The 22,934-nt window shown below is 36.7% G+C and overlaps 1 protein-coding gene across 30 annotated transcripts in view; it reads left to right on the forward strand.

Annotated features, from left to right (window-relative positions):
• Nucleotides 1–22,934, forward strand: part of CaMKII (Calcium/calmodulin-dependent protein kinase II) — a 131,356-nt gene that overhangs the window by 69,397 nt on the left and 39,025 nt on the right. For 18 of the 30 annotated variants that reach the window (XM_086903314.1, XM_086903336.1, XM_086903320.1 and 15 more), the window contains exons 7-11: nucleotides 1,428–1,606; nucleotides 1,863–1,985; nucleotides 2,087–2,170; nucleotides 10,498–10,558; nucleotides 21,611–21,700. In XM_086903314.1, coding sequence (XP_086759440.1) covers nucleotides 1,428–1,606; nucleotides 1,863–1,985; nucleotides 2,087–2,170; nucleotides 10,498–10,558; nucleotides 21,611–21,700 — 537 coding nt within the window. The remainder of the gene's footprint in view (nucleotides 1–1,427; nucleotides 1,607–1,862; nucleotides 1,986–2,086; nucleotides 2,171–10,497; nucleotides 10,559–21,610; nucleotides 21,701–22,934) is intronic. The other 12 variants (XM_086903315.1, XM_086903332.1, XM_086903333.1 and 9 more) reach the window with 3 other exon arrangements.

Consider the following 22,934-nt stretch of genomic DNA (forward strand, 5'->3'; position numbering starts at 1 on the left):
GGTGTTCTCGTTTGTTTTTACTTTGCGGAAAGTAGGAAGTCCCTCCCCTCCCCTCCCTTCTTCCCCCTCGTGCTATTGGAAAAGTTTCCGCGTTTTCGCAGGCAAAATAGATTCCCCACCCTTGGGAGATTTTCCGTATTGTGTTTGCGGTCAAAGAACCGTTCGGATCAAACCGGAAAATCTGTGCTCCCTCGCCCTCTGAGATTCCTCCATATTGTTCGGCAGAATTGAATGCTGTTTTCCTCCACGGCTCTAACAATCGAGGTCGAGACGATGCGCAGTTCGAATAGTCTTCTCGCGCGAGACTTTTTTTCGAGAAAGAAGAAGAAGAAGAAAAAAAAAAAAAGAAGAGGGAAAATTGAAAAGGGAGCAGAGAATTGTTCGAGACGAGTGTGAAAATTGTATGCATTTTATTTTCGTTGGTTCGATAGTTTTTGTTTTTTTCTTTTTTTTTTTTTTTTTTTAAATATTGGATTCTTTTTCGTTATTTTGTAATCTTTGATTACAGACGAGAAATATATTCGAGTTGGACAGATTCTTTTTCGTATTCGATAGATAGAATTTGAAATGATATTTAAAAGATTATATCTTCTCTTAAGGAATACAATTGAATGTATCAACGGATCGAATGATTTTGATGTCTGAGAGCCTGTGGAACAACCTTTTCATCATCCTCGGCTCGTCTATCAGTTTGAAACTAGCTGATGTTCGTTTCCGTTCTCGACAGCTCGAAATTCCCTCGACACTCTGACTTGGCCGAGGCCGTGGTTTCCGCATCGCATACGCGGCAAATTCGAAACTTGGATCGTAGAAAGTTGCAACGCTTCGTAATGGCCGACTCTCTGTGGCTCGAGAATAGAATGTAGATAGCAACGAGATTAGCTTCGATTTTCTCTATTCTCGGGAAATTACCACCGATTTCCCTCGTTGCGAACCGAAATTTCCTCGTCTAAAACTTTTCTGTTCTTTTTAGAATTTTTTTTTTTCCGAGCTGCTGCATCCGAACATCGTTAAGAAAAAAATATCGTTTCCTTCATTCAAGCGAAATTTTTTTAATTTTTCCACTTAGTATCTCGTGATACAATTTGTATTTGTATGGAAAATATTTACAAAATTCAAAAAGTTTATTTACAAAAAGTCACTTATCTTCGAAATTATTTTGCTAAAATTTCACCAATATTCTCTTGAAATATTGTAAGTACAATATTCAAATTTCTTACAATGACAAATCTGTAAAATAAAATGTTTTATCCCACGAAAAATATTACTTTTATCAATTATCAAAAAACGAAGGAAGTAAATATTGCAATTTATTTTAATCGTTGTTGTAAAAAGAAACAATTAAGAAAATACCGCTCCGATATTTCAACGAAAAAAATACACGTATTCTGTGGAGAGTGACCTCTGATAATCTGGTAATAAAAAAGGTTTCGCTGGGACGCCCGGTTACCTCAGCCCGGAAGTCCTGAAGAAAGAGCCATACGGCAAGCCAGTCGACATCTGGGCGTGCGGTGTCATTCTTTACATCCTTCTGGTCGGTTATCCGCCATTCTGGGACGAGGATCAGCATCGATTGTACGCGCAGATCAAGGCCGGATCGTACGACGTAAGAATCAACTGCTTCCACCGACTCGATTCCCCAAGAAATATCTTCCCCGATTTCGATCGACTTTTTTATTATCGTTTATTAATTTTCTCGACAACGATGTTATTTTGATTAAATTTCAAAATTATAATAAATTATTTGGATCGATCGAAATTCGAATAAAATTATATTATGAATAAAATAATATATAATTTCTCAAAGATCAGGAGCAAATCGATCGAGTTTGACGAATCATTCGTTCAATTTATTGCCGCAGTACCCAAGCCCAGAATGGGACACCGTCACGCCGGAAGCCAAGAACCTAATCAATCAGATGCTGACGGTGAACCCAAGCAAAAGGATCACCGCCAGCGAGGCATTGAAGCACCCATGGATCTGCGTAAGTGAAATCAATCTCGTGAAACTATCTATCTATCTATCACGTGAAAAACGTCTTCGATGATCAACGTAACAATTTCTCTTCTTCTTCTTGTGTTCCAGCAACGTGAACGTGTCGCGTCCGTTGTCCACAGACAAGAGACTGTGGATTGCTTGAAGAAATTCAACGCAAGGCGCAAATTAAAAGTAAGATCACTTTCATCCTCTTTTCAAAGAATTTCGAAAATTAGCTTGCTTTTATTAACGTACTCTTATTCCATTCTTCGCCTTAATCGATAATCGCATAATAAAATCTTAATTATTATCTGGATCGTTGATTTTCACGTAGATAAAATATTCAATCAACACAGAGAAAATATGTCAAGTTATATCAAAAAAGCACGTTAAATTATATCCTTATTTATTATATTTTATATCATTATAACGAACCGTTGCATTTACGATTGTAAAAGGACAAATGAAACTTTGATTTTTCATATAAAAAAAACGTGAGAAGAAACTAAAAATTTTGTCGTCAAAATCCGCTTGAAATATAGTGGAAACCGTGCCATTCAAATCCCTTTTTGTTTTATCCCGATATCTCAATTCGTTGCCGAGATACAAGGATTCAAAGTGGTCATACGGTTTATAAAAATAATGAATGGGTCCGCGACCCAGTGACCCACATTTTTTCCTGGAAATGCGTACTACGTATCTTTCCTAGAATCGCGTCTGTCGCTCGTCTGGACTTTGGGATAGGTCGCGTGAGACGAGGTGCGATCGAGAGATCCGAGTAGGAGACAAGGATAGAAATAGTAAACGATTAAAAATTACCCTTCCCTTTACACGACGATTTCTCGGGAACCGGAAGTCGGATCGGGATAAACGAAAGAGCGTTTTAAAGGGGAAGGTTCCCCGCTTCTAACGATCGCTCGCTCGTCCACCGGAAGTCGTTATCTTCGGAGTTATGGCGGTTCAAAGTTTTCCTTATTTTAATCGAGGGCAAGGCAAACGATTAAAAATTACCCTTTTGTTTGCGCGATGATATCTCGGGAACCGGAAGTCGGATCGGGATAAACGAAAGAGCGTTTTAAAGGGGAAGGTTCAACGCTTCTAACGATCGTTCATTCGTCCACCGGAAGTCACTATCTTGGGAGTTATAGCGGTTTAAAATTTTCTTAATTTTAATCGGATTTAAGGTAAACGATTTAAAATTACCCTTTTGCTTGTACGATGATATCTTGGAAACTAGAAGTCGTATCGGAATAAATAAAAAAGCATTTCAAAGAGCAAGATTGTGCGCTTCTAACTATCGTTCACTCGTTTACCGGAAGTGATTATCTTCGAAGTTACAGCGGCTCAAAGTTTTCTTAATTTTTTTAATAGAGTTTAATCGAGTTTTGAAGCAAATCACGCGATAAATAACGTTTAATAGAAAGAGTATTGCTCCACTGATTTTAAATTGATACAAAAAATCCTTCTCAATTTAAAATAATTTCACCTTCTTTCTTTCCCCTTCCAGAGCATCCCTTTCCAGATAATTGATAAAATCCGCAATCGCGGATTTTATATCGTAATAAAATTTACTTTTCAAGATATTTAGAAAGAATGAAAATACGAAACAACGGATCAGTTCACGTTTCCATCAATTTCTATCACGAATAGCAGCACGAGCGTTGAATAAAACGATAATATTACAGGGCTGTGTCCACGAAGGAGCAGTAATTAGAGGGTGGAATGGAACGGTGTCGCGAGTTTCTCGATTAACAACGGAAATTCGCCGGGCAACGTGTTGTAGCGGAACTCCGGTTAACTAGTTACACGCAAGTTTCGATTCGAGACGTCGAGTGTTAAGGTGCGCCAGCCCGTTAAATGATCTATAGTCGGTATGGGCCTCTGTCAAGATAAACCGATGTTTAGCGTTTAACCATCGGCTCCCATTTATACCTTGTGCAGAACTGCGTGGTGAACTGGTCAGAGGAAACTCGAAATTGAGTTCGCTTTGTCTTTCACCTTACCTGGCCATTTCCCTCTTTTACCATTGGCAGAGAACAATCGATCCATCTTCCTATCCACACTCGTACGTATTTCGTTCTTGTTTCAGATTTCAATCCTCTGATTCGATTGTTATCTCGATATTTAAAAAAAAAAATTATTCCTAATATTCGATCATTTTACGCTTTTCAAAAGAAAAAAGATTATTATTTCAAATCTACTAGATCCACGAGAAGAAATTAGAAATGGATAAAATAATTATTTAGATATATAAAAAAGCGCACAATCCTTTCCACATATATAATTATACTATTAACAGGTGAATAATATTCCACAAAAAAAATTTGTTTCTAATTTTTAAACGGAGAAAAAGGAAATTGAAATCGATTTGGATATATTTCTCCAAAACACTTTCGCGAGAATTGGAAGTGGCCCCTTCTTTGATTTGGATTTCTTATTCCCCTACCTAACGTCTCTCTTGATTCGACTATCGCGATTCCAACTGTTGCGAGCAGTATCGCTCGAATCGTGTGCGTGGTACGTTTCCACGGACGTTGCTGGCGGAATCGTAGCGGCAATCACGTCGAATGAAAATGATATAGTTATTCGTTGAGTGGATCGTTGTGTGTGTTGCGTTGAATATTAATCGAGATCGGTGAAATTTCGTTCGACCTCGATGATCGTATTTCTGACCTCGTGCAAAGGAGGCGCGAAATTTGATTCAAGTGTCGATTAAAACGTGATCTTTTTTTTTTTTTTTTATTTTATTTCGTTCACACAGCTCGTAATTCTTTTTCGTTTAATTATTTCTTTTTTTCTTTTTTTTTTCTTTTTTTTTTTTTATGTATACAGATACGATAATGGTAATAATTGACGTGGTAGTTTAGCAATTTATTTGATCGAGGGAGCGGTCATTATTTCGTTATCTTTGTCATTAAATATTTCGTTCCATAGACAGATTTTCTCTAATTAAAGTTTTCTTTATAATTTTATAAATTTCGTGTTTAACGAACGATCATCATTTTTATTTCTCTTAAATTCCTAATTCTTCTTCGTCGTCTTATTTTTCATATTTAGAAATCTGATATTTCTCTAATCCGTGAATTTGTGAAAAATGGACGAATATTAAACACGTTGCTTTAAATATTAAATCTAAATCTCTCTTCGCCTCGCCATCATCGCGTTCTCTAAGATTCCAAGTTATACAACATTGGCCAACAATCACTAATAATCCTCGTACGTGCGAATAACATCCCCTTCGAACCCTTTTTTTCCGTTCTCCATCTTATCGATCACGCGATCGTTCCATTAAACCGAACGTAATTAACGCTCGAATTTGATGGCCGAAACGTTTGGCAAAGTTTTTCGTGCGTTACTTCTTAAGGTGATTCGTGACGGTGGTTCAATTAAGGAAACGCGTTCCCTCGATGGCATTAATAATGATTTCGTGACCGGTGATGGCTCGACGAGAGAGCGATCTCGTTTAATGAAATGGTTGTTGTACGACTTGGTGATTAGGATATTGGTAATTAGACCGTTATACTATTTCGGTTTCTTTGCTTAGGATAGGAGTATAATTAGGTATAATGAAACAATGATGGATTGTCATTGTTGTCAATTTGAGAATTGGCAATTGAATTATAATTGATTGAGTTTTCCTTATTCTTCTTCTTTAATTATTTTATTTGTTCAATTTAGGAAAGTTATTGTGTAAACGTTGGAAATTATAATAATTGATCGGTTCTCTAATTTATTCCCAATTATTTCCAAATTCCAAGAGATTAAAAAATTGAGATTAAAAAATTGTTCGAGTTGAAATTTTATCGAAACGAGGAGAAAGTGTGCCGAGAAGTGTGTCAAGTATGAAAGCATTGAAGAATAAATTCGGATTGTGCAGGCAACAGGAAGCCATCTTTCCATTCCAGGTACACTTATCCTTTTACAAATCGTTAATTCCATCTTAAAATTTAAAAAAAAAAAGAGAGAAAAATTGAAAGAGAAACGATTAACATAAGACGTGTGATAAAAAAAAGCTAAAGTTCCTGGAAGATGGAAAATTTCAAAAACTAAAAATTGTTTTTAAAACGACCGATCGAACGCTTCGTTTTTAATTTTCTACGAAACGATCTTCAAACTTGAAACGTTAAAGAAATGTGACGAGGAAAAGGCAAGTTCTTAGCTTGAAACAAGGGTTATTAAACGACCCCTTTCCACGAGTTTGTTCAATCGTCACGAGAATTGTCGAAACTGGAACACAGCGATTCCATTTCATCTTCCCCCTTTTTCACTGCTCAAAAAGAAACACTCGAACCAATCCTCCGTAACCAAGACTCCTTCCCTTTCCTTTTTGTAATCTACTTTTTCCTTACCACTTAAGACAAAACGTTAATATATTCACGCGTTTACATTATTCTAAAGATCGAAGCTTATATTCTGTTCAATTATATCGAGATTTTTTAACGACGCCTTGATAACTAAACCTCAATCGATATTTTTGTTTTCGCGTTCAGATCCTCCAAACCTTCCCCTGTTTTCCTTTCACGAGGAAGGAAGAAATTGCTTTTAGAAGATTTTCACGCGTCGTCGAGAGATCGAAAGAGAAGAGTTTTTTTTTTTTTTTTTTTTGGTAAGAATTTTTTTCTCTTTCGATGGATGACGCGGGATGGAAATTTTTCCGTTTCCAGGAAAAATATTAATGCGAATGTTTGTGCGTATGCGTCCACGATTTATAATGCGAAAATTTTTGTTTGGAAAGAAAATTTCAGTTTACGGATTTCGTGGAATTTTTTTTTTTTTTTTTTTCTCGACGAGAAGTAAATAAATATGTTCCTCTAATTTACATATTAAATTACGCGCGTTTCGAGCGAAATTGTTGTTTCGAAATACCGATACGCACGGGCGAACGAAATGAAATTGGAAAAAAATTTGAAATTTGTGGTTTTATTTTCGAAGAATCGGCAGAATTCATGGATCGACAACATTCGACAAGAGTTATAATACGCTTCTGTAATTCAAATGTCACATTTGCTTTCCACTTTAACCGAAATAATTGCTTTACGTAAAAGTTAATACAATTCTGTGCATACGTTGTATTCACGGTTTCGCGAATATTTTACAATTAATATCTCTTTTGTATCTCGCTTCGAGGGAGAATGTTAATTTAAACGAATGTGTATATGCTTATTTCATGAATTAAAAAAAAAAAAAAAAAAAAAAAGAAAGAAAAAGAAAAGAATCACAGAATACGTACACACGCAGAGGAAAATAAAGCGTGTGTATAATTGCATGGAAAATTTAATAGTTTAACATTTACCAATCTCGAATGTTTCGTAAAGAACAATCTGGAATAAATACAATTTCCAATTCAAAGATACAAAAAAAAAAAAAAAAAAATTGAACAAGTTTTATTCGTCGTTTAATCATAAAATACAAGGATAAAGATAATGAGAAGAAATTTATTTTTTCAGAAATGAATTTGTTTCTAGTTTTCCTTTTTTTTTTTTTTTTTTTTTCTTACGCAAAAAAAGTAATACTTGAAATAATCAATGCGAGTTTAAACACGTTTTTCAACAGATTATTTCCAATGTAATATTTTCCATGCGTATCACAATCCATTAAAATTAATCTTGAAACGTAGTTTCGTTTGCAACGACTGCTCCAATACTTTTTGCTCGAAATGTACTCGCCGCTGAATAGAAGAAATAAAAAAAAAAAAAAAAAAAAAAGAATCAAGGCACACACGCATCGCTCCATCGAGTTAATCCGTGGAAATTGTTCCAATTAAACGAAGGAATTGATTTCTCGTTTATCACGCACGCGGACCGTGATAAGCCTTACGATTTGTAAGAAGACGGTGCACGGTTCTGTGCATGAATATTTAATAGGGAAGATGGAGGAGGAGAGGGAGGGGGAGGGCCTCCATTACCGTATTTTGATATTCGAAATTTAAATACACGCCGCGTGTGACGGCGCGTGTTACGAAAATAGAAACACGCCTTTAATCGAAATCGATTGTTCTGCGGGCAAATATTTGTCGTAAATATTTTCTGGATGCTCGACCGATAACGTCGGACGCGATGTATCGACTCGCCGCTCTTATTAGCGATGTTTGCTTTGCCTCGTTCGTATTTGCCGCGAATTCTACGCGTATCCGTTTTCGAAGGAATTCGTCCCTTCGCTGTGATTTCAATCTAATTTTGTTATTTCGTTGTTTGATTCGCGCGAATAAATATACGTATATTTACTTACGTTCACTTTTCGTTATGGAGAGACTTGACTCGTTATTTCGTTTAAGATTATCGAAGGATCGAATCGTGTATCGATCTGTGAAATTTCTTTTTCCTGCAAGAGGAAGAAGTTGTGTATAAGGATAAATCATGTTTCTTCATTGTTATTCGAATAAACGTGAATAAACGCGAGGAATATAGTTGAAGGTCATTTACAATATCGTTCAAGGTCAATTGTTACGCATACGTGGATATCAAAAAAAAAAAAAAGAAAAAAAATTCAGAGAGAGAATATAATATCGAAATATTCATCGTTGCATTCCACAGAATGGAACGAATCTCTTTTTATATATATATATCAAGTTTTCATCTTTATTATATTATATCCTGAGGATCTTCTTTGAAAGAGTAATTCTAAATTCGAACGAAACAACGATTTATTTTTACACATTTTCTTTTCTTTTTTATTTTAATAATTTAAATCTGCGTTGAACGAAGGGAGTTTACAAGAATGATATTACTGAAACGTAGAATATTTAAAAAAGACTTAACACGTTGAACAAGCGCGAATTCTACGCGAAGAGAGAATAAACGAGTAATCTCATTTACTACTCTCCTCATAAATAAAAATAAAGAAATCGGAAGGACGATCGATATCCCTCTTTCTACATCTGTACAATCACGAGCAATAGCGATTAAAAAAGAAAGAGAAGAAACCTCGATATTCCATCTTCAATTTTCTGTAATAAATTGAAATAATCGAAGCGTGTATCGAGTTGGAAATAAACACGCGCATATAATAAAAGAGGCCCATCTGGCACAACTCGGATGATAATAATAATACTAATAATGATGAATAATACAAACGTGTATTATCCGCCTCTTTTATCTATCTTTCAATGCCACGAAGGACGCGATCTCGATGCAATATCGCGTGGCAACACGAGAGAATATAATGTTCAATTTATAGATAAAAGACAACGGGGAGAGAGAGAGAGAGAGAGAGAATTATAAATGGGCAAATTATTAATCCATTCGTGTTCCATCCGTGTTCACCTTTGGAATAGAAGGTGGAAATACGCCTCGGGCGTAAGGAATTGTCGTCGCAGACAGATCGAGAGGGTCTAAAGTTCGGCCGACGTAATAACGTGCAATACCGACGACCGGAAGTGCCATCAGCCACGTACAAAGAAGCTGAGCTGAACGAGGCTCCAGTTTCGTTCGTGTGCGCGCCTCGTGCGTGTGTACACGTGTGCCGCTCGAGAAACAGTCGTGATCCAGTATTATTCGCAATATTCGAAAATCTTTGAAGTTTCTCTTTTGGACGATTCGACTCGCGAGAGAGGGTTAGTGATATCGATGAGTCGATTTAAGTATTTTCCTCAATGTTGGAAGAGTAGGAATTATTTGAATTTCAATTATCTGAATTTCGATTCATTCGAACGTTAATCTACGATTTAAAGTAGCGTATGTGAAAACGTAGATACTCTTCTGAAATATTTTTCTCGTATTACGTTACGAGTTATAAAAGTAAAGATGTGACAGATAAAATTATTATTATTAGAATATTAAAATTTTTGGCCTTCTTTAAGAATTATTCGAAATAAATTTTGCATATAATTAGAATCGTGATAACACGATTGGAGTTCGTAATAATAAATCATTGCGCGAGGATGAAATTAATAGTCGGGGCTGTTTAATGCTTTCTTCTTCTTTTGTTTTTCTCAAAAAATTTCGCGTAATTAAAAAGGCGAAATTTATCGTCGATTATCAGCCAGAGATCGGGTTACGAGTATTCCTACTATTGGATTTCGTTCGTTCTCTCGTGTTTCTCAAAGCATTGAAAATGGCGTTCATGCTTATATCGCGTTATTTTAGAACCGTTTCGATCATGTTTTAACGTGTCATCTTGATAAAGTTTCTCAAGAGAAACGCGAAATTGAAGGATATACATTGCCTTATAGTTATAGCACGCGATATAATAAAGTGCAATAAAGAAAAAAGTATAATTTTATTAATATAAACGAAAAAAGAAAAAAATGAAATTTTGAGAAGAAAATCAGAGATATAACGAGAAATAAATGACGAACGAATAAAAAACTGAGGGGAAAAAAAAAAGCCACGACAGAGAAGGAAGCAAGCTCATTCTCGCGCGATTAACTTTCATTTCGTCCAATATGTCTTATGCTAGCCACGGATTTCCTTGGCCCCTCCCCCCAAGAATTTGAACGACACAGTCGTTATTTCTTGCTTCTCCTCGATTAAGACGCAACAGAGAATAATCCGTGGCCTGTATTCTTTTTTTGTCCGCAGGGCGCTATTCTGACGACGATGTTGGCGACGAGGAACTTTTCCAGTAAGTATGATGCACAGGGTAAGTACCTCCGGCCCTCTTCAGCGCTTCATGGACCACGACAGACAGTACTTTTATATATCCCGTTAAATTTTTACGCCCAACCCCCTCCACCTTGTGTCTCTCTCTTTTCTCTCTGACACACACCCCCTCTGTCTCTTTTTAACCACCATTACATGTCCCTCCATTTTGTATCTCTTTCTGTCTTTCTCTCTCTCTCTCTTTCTCTACGACTTTCTACATAATTCTGTCTTTTTCTCTACCTTATTTATATTATATATACGTATGTATCTTTCTCCCCATAAGAATTCATAACCCATAAAAAGAATACCCATCTCGTCTCTTCATCCCATGTTTTCTTGGTAATAAATTCTCCTTCTTGTATATACATATGTATACATATACATATATATATATATATATGTATTTATATAAAGGATCTCTCTGTTCATCAGCCCTTTCGTTCTTTTCAAGAGGTGCTTCACGACGTGGCCAACCGCGTACTTTTATTTCGCTTATTAAGAAACCCACTATCTCCCTTCAACAACTCGAGTTCAAACAATTCCCTATCCCTCTTTGTTCCCGAGGGACAAACGCGAGTGTTTACGAGCCGTGGTCGACAATGGCGCGGCTTAACCAAGGGACCCGAGGTGTCACGCACTGATTTTCGGTGGACGAGCTCGAGTTTTTTCGGTGGACGAAAAAAAAAGAAAAAAAAAAAGGGAAAAAAGGGTAGAGGGTAAAGGATACTTAACGAAGTTGGGGAGGAAAAAAATGGTCGACAATGGGCTCTCTTTCTAAATTTTGCCTCGAAGGGAAATAACTGTTGTGCGTTACATACTTTTCTGTATTTGTTTTTTCCTTTCGAAAGGAAATGTAAATTGTTTTTTTTTTTTTTTTTTTTTTCTATATTCGTTTTTAAATGGTATCCACTCTTTTAAGCTTCTCTCTACGCGATGAAAATACGCGATGCATTGGATGGAAAAAAAGGAAAAGGAACTTTTAATTCGATAAAATAAGATCAGTGTACAGCGCCTCGTACAATTTCTCTCCACATTTTCTTAAAGAAGTATTTATTGTAATGGTATTCGTTTAAGTTATATGTAATCGATCAAGATGAAGGCGAGATGAAATTCTGAAAATGGAATAATCCACGAGGTGAAGCACCGTATATCATATTCCTGCACCAAACGAATTAAAGAGCCATTAAGTTGCGTTTATCCCTGCAATAATTGGGCGACACCCGAGCAGCGAGGTGAAATTTATTCTTCTTGATTCTCTCTCTCGAAAAAAAAAAGAAAAACAATCCTCACGATCAAATCTCTCTCTCTCTCTCTGTCGCTCATTCGACAAATTTCATCCTCGCTTGCTCTTGAGTTATTTAATAAATAATCATGATAATACTCTCATTTCACATTTTCGTCGTGTACCTCATAGTCGATGCACTCTTGGCTCGCACCTCATATCCTGCAAGGACTGTGTTATCCAGAAATTGCATCGTGTTAATGTCTCTCTCTCTTAGAACGACGATCGTATCCATTTTCTTTTCTCTTTTTTTTCTTCCCCCCGCCCCTCTTCCCTGTTTTTTTAATACAATTTAAAAGAGGATATCAGCATTCAAAAGTTCTGGGTAACGCGAATCGTCGTCACAGTGGACTCAAGCAGTTTTCTCCTCGTCGACGATCATGTCAGAGTCATGTCAGCTTCGAAACGCATATTATTCCTCCCCCCCCCCCAAAAAAAAAAGTAAAAAATTCGATTGGTGAAAGTGTCTCACGTGGAAAGGAAGTAGTAGAAGATATCGTGCAATGATGTTAAAGAAAGTGGAGTCAGCGAGGAATCGTCGATCATATTCATTCATTTTCATCAGTTTGTTTTTTTCTCTCTCTATCCCTTTCTCTCTCTTTCTCTCTCTTCATTTACGAATCGATATATATATATATATATTGGATTTTAGGACGAGGAAAAATTAATTTTTTTTTTCTCCTTTTAATCCTCGATTTATAATTTGCATTCGCATCGTTGAATTGTTAGGTTGATTGATGCAATTTTAATTTTGTAATTTTCTATATGCATGTATAATTGGAGAAATACAAACGAGAAGATTCTCCAAGGAATTAAATTTTTAATTCAAATTTTTATAAGATCCGGGAAGAATTTTATTATTTATTTTTTCCTTTTTTTTTTTTTTTAAGTATCCTCGAATTTTTTTGTTTATCCGTGTAGCAATATCGGTGCGTCGCGTTGGAAAAATTTTTAATTCGGCCGAATTATCTTCCTAAATCTTCCTCGCGAAAATTCGTTGGATATGAAAATCGAAACGGAGGAGGGAACTATAATATATCGTCCATATCGTGTAACCGTATCGCGTAACAACTGTTTAGGTCCACTGACGAATAGTGCCTGACGAATGATTATTGTGCGTTTAGTATTGCTGATCACTCTGTACCGCCTCTGTTCTTCTATCAACGAGAAACCGGCGAAATGCGAGAACACGCAACCCGTGCCCCACTTTCTTTTTTTTTTTTTTTTTTTCCTACTTGTCTTGTCTATTCATACCATTTTGGAACGACAAAAATGAGAATTTTTGGAGAGAAAAAAAAAAAAAAAGAACCATCGTTTCTCATTTTTTTCTTGCGACGAAAATCCTCGAAATATTTTCATACATCCAGCGTGAAAATGGGAACGCGTCGATCTTAACTCGATTTAAATGAAAAGGCAACGTTCCAAAATACCAAGTATGAATATTTACTACATGTGTGTATATTTGTATACGAAACGATTCCCTTATTCGATATATATATATATATTTATACAATCCATACATACGATGCATCGTTACACCATCAAGACGCAAGTATACGTGTGGCAGTCACACAGGTGTACTTGTACCCTTTTCACACGTACACATCTATATGATACACGTTTTAGCGTATACCAGGAAACATATATCCCTATGAATGCAACGAATTTTCACCTAGAACTTAGTCGAATATGTAGATGAGCATCTTGCATCCGTAGAGACGACACCCGGAACGCGATACGAACGCCACCTTTTGCTCCCCAAGAACACGATTATATTCATTGTCTGATTAATAGAGCCTGTGTGTAATTCTGTTCGTTTCTTTTTCTCTCTCTCTCTCTCTCTCTCTCTCTCTCTCTCTCTGTTTGTCTACTTTTTTTTATCTTTTTTTTTTGTTTATACATCTTAATCTCTCTTTGTCTATCTATCGTTTATTGTTGCGTCTACTGAATATACTATAATATATATAATATATATATATATATACTATGCAAAAGACACATCGTCGGGGACACTTCATGCCCGAAAATATAGAATCAGGTAGGACATTACAAGGGGGACAATCGTATGTTGGAAGTGCGATAAGTTGTGGCGGTGGTTTAAAAAAAATGTAAAAAAGAAAAAGGTGAATATTTTGACAGGTTGATACTTATTGAGCGTGAAACTTGGCTGGTTGGAAGGTAACGTTCTAGCGCGGGATATTCGAATGAATTTTTTGTTACTTGAATTTTTATCATTCGAGAGATTGAAATTACAGAGTTGTGTGGATTGAAAATGATTCCATTTTTGATTTTTCGAAGATCATTTTTCAAATTTAGAATTACAAATTTCTCGATCAAGTTATTAGATATTATAGATATTATATTCGATAAATCGATTTACACTTTTTAAAAAGCGTTTCAACAACTTTTTTTCATAGATCCATAAATACGTGAGAATTTCCTGAGAACGGTTAAATAAAACTTCTCTCAGTTTCACTCTTCTCAATTGTACGCATTTGTTTGATATGTCAAGGGAATAATAAAATTATAAAACTCGCAAGATCGATGCCAATCTTTGACAAAGAAAATTCGCGACGGTTTTAAAGGCAGAGGGGAGAGGGAACGAGGAGAGCGAGTTTTTTTTTTTTTTTTCGAGGTTTGCGTGCGGGGTTATCGCGCGAACCCATCAAATACTTTCATTACCATGTAACAATTTCCTTCCGGAAGTCGGTGTAGAAACGAGAGTAGTGGCTGGCTCTCGTCGCCGCCAATTTGTTTCAATTACCAACTCGAAGACGGCCAACGATCGTTCGTTTCCTTTTTCACCCTCTCCTCATCTTTTCTCTTCCATCTATTTTTCTTTTTTTTTTTCCCCCTCCCCTTCCATCTTCTTCTTTTTCAATCAAGTTTTCCCCGGAGGCAAACCCACCGGTATAATTAACCTCGAGACATTGTCTTTCGAGTTCGTTTCTATCGTTCGTTTCCACGAGAAGAGTTTAATTAAATTTATCTAATCGCTGTATTTCTTTTTTTTTTTTTTTTTTTTTGTTCCTTCCACGATAAGAACGTTACCTTTCCCCTCTGATCGATCGATTCTACGTCCAATTCTACGCAACAATAATGAGCAAAATGAAAAAAGAAAGAGGAAAATGATGAACATCGTTGAAACGTTAATTCGTCATCGCAATTCGTTTCCCAGGCTTCTCACCACGATCTCTCTCTCTCTCTCTCTCTCTCTCTCTATCAATCCAATCGACCATCGTTCCTTCGTTCGTTCGTTCGGCCATTCGCCATCGAATCGAAGTCACAAGCTCGATTCACGATCGATTCACGATGGCGGGATCATCCGAGAAAGGGTATCGTTCCATTATTTCGTAAATAGTTCGCAACAGAGGAGGAGAATGGCCAACGTACGAGGCAATGCGATCGACGTTTCTCTCGCGTGAAATAAATCGTTTTCCACCCGTTTCGAGAAATGAAATGAAAGAAAAGTCGAGAAATATTCGTCGTTATTTCTTTCTTCAAAAATTGTCGTCTATCTTCCCCTAGATAAAAGAGGGGATATCCTTGTGAAACGATCATCGATCGATCGACAGATCGAGGATCCTCTCGACCTTCATTCATGATACTTCGATCAAATTTTCGAGAGAGGAAAATTCGTGCCTCGCTCGCGTTCTCTCGCCTCTGTAAAATCCGTTTGCTTCTCTTCGCGGATGATCGAACATCGAAGGAAAAATATCTTGATTTATTTTTCGTGGGACGAACGATTGGAAATCGACGCGTTTATCCATGTTATACGATATATAATAATTTCTCCTCGATAAAATACCTTTTTTAACGAGATCTAAGACAGATATTCTAGATGCAAAGAAACTTACGATAGGATGATAGAAAATATTTAGAGAATCGACGCGCTTCCTCTATTTTCTTCGATTGAAAGGTTTCTTTCAATGATTCGTGTATCGAGTTTTCTTTTTATTTTTTTTTTTTTTTTTTTTTTTTACAATTCCAAGATCTTCAAAAGCAGAATCTCGAAAATTCATCGAATCGATAATAAATAAAATCTCGAGAGTAGCTGCTAAACGTCATCGAAATTTATGCGATACAATATATTTATATTTATATACACGCGTTCTTCTATATATAACGTGGTGTGTGCACATACCACGTTACATATATGGATAAATATAAACCAGGAACGAGAATCCATAAATTTCATGAATGACAAAAAAAGAATTCACGAATTCCATTTCGTGAACGAATCCAGCAGCGAATTCGGTTATTCCGGGCGAGGGGACGCGAGCCAACGATCAATCGTTTTCTCTATCCTCACTCTCTACTTTATACACCTTCCTTAATTCTATCTCTTTCTCTTTCTACCTCTCTGTATCTATCTCTTTCCGACTATGTCACCGATTTATTACTATCTTTAATTGACTGATTTTATTGACAAGATACGCGAAGTGGGTCGGAGGTGCAAGGACATCTCTTTCATCTCTGAACAAAAAAAAAAAAAAAGAAAAGAAAGAAATCACAAATTAAAAGAAAAAAAAAAAAAAATAGAAAATCTTTCCCGTTTCTAACGCTCTTAACTTTCGAAAGAAGATGCTTCTAATCGATCTAACGTGCTTGTGAACAACACACATCATTCGTTCACACGTGTATACACACATACACATATATATTTATATAGGCATACTGTACGCTGTAGGAATTGATTTGTACATTGCTTCTAAATCGAACGATACAATTCGTCGAACAAAATTCCTATATAAATTCGAGTCAATCGTTCTGCTCGAAACAATTAGGCCGGTCCTCTGTTCAAGGCTGACTTCCCCCCCACTCCTCGTAGCTGATTTCGACCCCCCACTCTTTCCTTTCCTCCTCCACTGGCTGTAACTTTTAGCTTGAGGAATCGACATATTTCGCCGCTTTTACGATCTTATCGTCGCTTCTCGAGTGGTACATCGCCCATGTTATAGAATTTCTACGTCTTAGAATTTCTGTGGCACGAAGATTGAGCAGCAAGGGTAATTCAGGCTCGGAGGATCGACCTAATAATATCTTCGAGAAACGTTCAATCTTGTAATTAATCCATTATCCTCGAAGATTTTGCGATATTATAAAGAGAATTCAAATATTTTTTTTTTTTTTTTCTTCAAATAAAATGATTCAACTTCTCCGATGGATTAATTACTAGAAGGAATAATTTGAAAGAATAGAATGTTCCGTTGTTAAGCGATGGAGGATGAGACTTTGAACGAGAAGAATGATCTCAGAACTCGAGGCTCGAAGGAATGAATGTTGCGCACGAACAGGTCGTTCTAGCATTTGGCATGGCTAACGCTTCCCGCCTTCGCTTTCTTTTGTTTCGTTTCACGCCTGGTATCCAGCCCCGTTGCTCGCATTTCTTATCAAGAGAGGAGCAGCACGGAGTAGAAAGGGCCGTTTTTACGGCGAAAGTCCGTTTATAGGGTCGCTCCGCGTCGAGGCAGCGCGCTTCCGGTCCATCTACTACACCGGAAACTCTTTTTAACTTTGAAAACTTTATCGAAGAAATTCCACCCCACACCGATATCTAGGCGCGTTTCCATGGAAAGATCCATTGGAAATGGTCACATCCCCGACTATATCTTTCCCCATTTCATACAAGAAACATGAGCTCCCTCCCAGAGAACGTGTATAAATCATCGCGTTTACGATTCGTATCGGCTGCGAAACTTTCATCGCGTACAAATTTTACCCGTGATAAAAACGTAATAAATAAATAAAGTTTATTTCCAGAGTCCACCTTTCGCCCGCTTCCTCTTCTTGAATTCTTATTAAAATCTCGTTTCGATGTTGCTTAAATTACAATAATAATTGATCATAAATCAGTAATTTGTAAAAGTGAATCTCAAATTAATAAATACGTCGAATCAAATTACTTAACGCAGAATGAAAGAAGAGGGGGGAAGAAAAATGGTAGAGGAGCACAAGCGTTGCCTCGACGGAAGCGGTCTCTGGTGGCGGAAGGGGATAAGAATAGGCGGAGCCGCGTTTCCGGCGTGCTCAACCCCCGAAAGTACGCGGATATTATATAGCTCCCGGGGTTGAGCTCCGCCACGGTTTGTGGATCCACACCGGCGCCTTCCACCCCTGCCTCTTCCACCTCATTTTTCCGCCATCTTTTCCACGGTAAATTTTATATATAAGGGGAGCGAAGTGGATACTCGGCCTCCGCTGTATAATCGCGTCACTCCCCTGTGCGATTCAATTTTTCTCTTAACCCTCCCCTCCCCTCCCCCCCCTCCTCCCGCCCATCCAGCAACCAAGAGGAGGAATCACGCTTTTTCCAGGCTCTCTTTTTCCATTTAACGGAATATATGCTGTTTTCCGCGGTTTTTATTATTTGAAAGGGAATGGGGGCATCTGGAGGAGCCTGAAAGCTTCCGGATGCACCGGTCAGACGAATGAATTTTGGATGGGATGGAAGATCTCGTAGGTTTTTCAGTTGAAAAGATGGTTGAGCAGCAAGGTTAAGAGTGTTTCTCTTTTCTTTTTTCTTTTTTTTTTTTTTTTTAATTAGGAGGGAGCTTTCAGAAGCTGCATTGTGCAGATTCGTATCGACGAATTGTTTGACTTGGTAACCGATTGTAAGCGAGGTGAGCAGGGTAATTTAGAATAATTAAGGGGGGAGGGAGGGGTCTCTCGTTATTTTGAGAGCGTAGTAATATTGAAGTAATTTTAAAGACAAAGTTGAGATACGATGTTTCATAGAAATGATGTGTATTTAAAATGTTCCACGGTAATATTATTATAATTCTACAATTCTGAAGGAGCTATATGTACGAGGAACATATTACGCAAAATTATCCCCCCCAAAAAAAAAGAAAACTTCGATGGGAAAAAAGCTTTTAGCGAACACGTGTCGCAAAACGGACTATACGATAATTAAATAAAATAAATAGAACGAAAATGAAAAGAAGAAAAAAAAAATCGCTGAAAACTGACCCGGTCTTTCGATCCTAAATTTGTTAATGATACCATCGCAAAAGTGTGTTCGTTTTGTCTTCCCTTCCAAAAAAAAAAAAAAAAAAAAAAGAAAAAAAGAAAAACCGACACGCAATCGCACGCCGCTCTCAGCATGCAATTACTATACCGTTGTTGTTTCTTCTTCTTTTCTTCTTTTTCGTTATTTTTCCGTGTCTTTCGTTTTCTTTCTTTCTCTCTTCTTTTTCTGTTTTTTATTTTTGTGAAACGTTGCAACGCTTCGCTGGCACGGAACGAAGCCGAGCTCTCGAGAGGAGCCATCATAAGGTAAAGAGGAACCGTTGTTTTTTTTTTTTTTTTCTCCCTTTTGCCCTGGCACCGATACGTCGTCTTGAGAGCATCGGCAGAGTTGCTCGAATTAATATGATTGATCACGATTTGTCTCGCATGCAGTACACGATGCACTGTTTTAACATTCTGAAAACATTATGATCCTGTTTAAAAAAAAAAAAAAAAAAGAAGACACCCTTTTCCTTATATATCTTTCTCTCTTGCTTTATACATGTCCTTGTCCTTATCTCTTCTGCGACTTCTTTTTGTCTATTTCTTCTTCTTCTTCTTCTTTTTCTTCTTCTTCTGTCTTCCTCGTTTCTTCTCAACGATTTGCATCCATCTTCTGTCTAGATTATATAATTATATGAAAATATGATTAATTGATAAAGTTATCGCTACTATTGATAAAGATCGATTATGATTCAGGATTGTTTCTTCTTTTTCTTTCTCTCTCTCTTTCTCTCCCTTTCTTGTTTGACGAATCTTTTCAAATGTGGATACTGTGATTAGACCGCATGGACGATTCGATAGAATAATCTTGTTATTTTTTTTTTTTTTAAATGATCGGATCGATGTCACGATGTGTTATTGAATAAATAATAAACTTAATGGTATTATTATTTTTTAAGGATACAAGATTTTCAATTCAAAATTTTCTTTTTAAATGTGTTCGAAGATATCGTTACGTCGATCTGCTGATTATTGGTTTAAAATCGAACGAATTGATATTGTTTCGATCACTCGAACGATGTCGAAATTTCTTCGACACCTAAGGTTTCCCTTCTTTAGAACACTTCTCTCTTCGATTTATCTCAATTCTTTTGACTTCTTTCTTCTACGTTTCGATTCTACAATTCAATCCAGCGATCGAGATACGCTTGTATAAAATTGTATTTGATTACTTAATTCTTACATCGATATCCCCTTCAAATAAATATAAAATTTCCGTCAAAGAATTTTCAAATTGTAGAAAAATCTACTTCGATTCACATTCCAAATTTAAAAAATAGAAATTACACGATATTGAAAATTCAGGATCTTTCTTATTTAATTTAAAAATTCTTCCTCCTTCGACTAGCGCTCTTTAACATATATTGTTATCAATTTATATTCCAAATTTAGAATTTTTCTACGAAAAGAAGATTACAGAGATTAAATATTCTTGTTTTAGCTTAAAAAAGAATTATTTTTCGTCCTTTAACTATCATACTCCAAAATTTTGCCATCGAATAATCATAAAGATTAAAAAAAAACAATTATCCTTTCCACTGATTCGAAAATTCTTTCTTTTTTCTTCTTCTTGAGAATTTCGCGTGTAATGTTTAATTCTGCATAGTCAACTGCACAGTAAAAAAGAAGGAAGGATGGAAGGAAGGAAGTAAGGATAGATGATTCTCATTCGTTCACCCCTCATTGTTTCCAAACTTCGCCTTCCAATCTCACCGCGACGTTTACTGCTCCTTAGAGCGTGTTTCCACGGGAACGGTTCTCTCTGATAGCTGGAATAATTCACCGTCGAAGGAAGCATCCAAACGAGAGCATCGTACTCGACGAGGTTACCTCTTCGATCAATTTTTCAACCGTAATTTCTTCCGGAATTTTCTCCGCATTTTTGCCTCATCTTTCTTTAAACGAGACAAATGAAGAGATCATCCACATGCGATGCTTTGCCCCAACACGATTCCATTTTCCATTCGAAATAACGTTGTTTCTCTTATCGCATCGTTTCATAATTTATCTGAATTAATTCTGATGGGAACTCTCTATCCAAAAAGACACGAGTTTATCTTGATCGCTGATACTTAGATTGTGGATATTTTTTTTTTTTTTTACAATTAAATGAATATTAATATAAATATGCGTTAAATGCGAAAATGTATATATATATATATATGTACATTTTAATACGTTATAACGATAAATTGGTATTTATTTGAGAATATAATACAAAATTTTTGCATTTCTCAATATTATATCTTTATTATTCTTTATTATTATTCTTTTATTAAGGAATGAACTTATATGAGAAAAGAAAAATATTAAATCCACAGTCTACTAATAATAATCTTTTCTGCTTTTCAACTATCTTTCTCTCTCTCTCTCTCTCTCTCTCTCTCTCTCTATTTTTAATACTATCACAGAATTCTTCTGTGACTTCTCTTTTTCTCTCTCTCTCTCTTTCTCTCTATTCTTCTTAAATCCCAATTATTCCCAAAGATCTGCCAAATCGATCGATTCCACAACACATCACCCCGTGCAACTGTGTGTGCTCTCGCTGTGATTTGTCCTTGTGAGAAAGAATAACCATCAACTAATCCAACAGCCTTCCAACATCTGGCCAATTGATCTCTTACTATCCACTACTATTCTCTCTTTTTTCTCTCTATTTCTCTCTATTACTTTCTCTTTATGTTATTCTCAATCACTATCCGTTCACTCACCACCAGTCAATGCCGATTTATTGAAACGCTCTGCGTGCTCCAGGTCGGAGCATCATCACGAAGAAGGGCGATGGCTCTCAGGTGAAGGAATCGACCGACAGCAGCACAACGATCGAGGACGATGACGTGAAAGGTAGGACCACCTAGAAATCCTCTGTCTCTCACTCTCACCTTTACAGAAAAAAAAAAAAAAAAAAAGAAAAATCTTCTATTCTAGCTCTCCCTCTTTTCGCGCGTGTTTTTTTTTTTTTCGTGCCCTCGATTCGCAACCCAGCCCCCCTCCCCCCAAATCTGAAATCTTATGAGAGGACAATTCAAAAATCGGAGAATTTTGAACCAACCACCCAGTTTTTGTGTCATCGTATTACACCCACGAATCTTTCTAGGGCCCCTGGCTGAACGTGTGCAACGTGGATTTTGGCCTTTCTCTCCCCTCTATGATCTCTCCCCCACCCCTTTTTCCAGCGTCGAGTGTACGCTTGGAATCTGCGCGGCTGATCGAACCGATCGGGATATACTCTTATTGCGCTTTGTTTTGTTTAAAAGGAACAGTTTGACGCTTGTACAGAGGCTGTTATCGATACTAGTATGAGAGGAATCTAATCGTTTTCTCTTTAACTTAAAATTCTTTTGCGTATAACTTGTATTAATCGAATTGATAATGTCAAGAAGTCTCACAGGATGTCTCACTTGAAATTACCATTTTGATTATTATTATTCGCTGTGAGAAATCTTTGGATGGAAGTTGAATTATGCATATATTCTGATATTATTGGTTTTTTTTTTTTTGCGCGCGCGTGTAAAGGTCAAATAAATCGTTTCTTTTTTTTTTTTTAGAAAATATCAAGTTACATAAATAATGCATCAGAAAACATAATTTCATTTGTATAAACAAACAACATCGATCTTTGCAAATCCTCGACACGTTCACCCTGAAGAAAGCTAATAATATCTCTCGAAACCATTCAATTCCCGTCCAAACATTTCTGTGCGGATAATAATAATGACAAAAATCAATTTCTAATAATAAAACTTTACATATTTATACGCACGACAGAATTCAAATGTATAGTAATATCCTGCACAAAAATTTCCTAGAAAATTTCGCAAGAATTGTCAAAAATGCTGTTCCAAACTTCTTGTGAACTGCCTATCGCGCGCTGAATTATCGAACAGAACAGCGAAAGAATCGATGCCAGCCTGTGTCACGGTTGAACAGGCTTCGAGATCTGTTCAAACTCGGACTTGGGTATCGGAAATTGGCGATGCCATTCGTCTCGGCCCTCTCCAACTTTCCACCAACGTTCCAAGTTGCACTTTCACAAGGGTGGACGACGATGAAACGGTTCGATCGGTCGGCCCACTGT

Source organism: Apis florea, unplaced genomic scaffold (genome assembly GCF_048593485.1).
Source record: "Apis florea isolate Af1SG1 unplaced genomic scaffold, ASM4859348v1 contig_2291_pilon, whole genome shotgun sequence".
NCBI classification, from domain to species: Eukaryota; Metazoa; Arthropoda; class Insecta; order Hymenoptera; family Apidae; genus Apis; species Apis florea.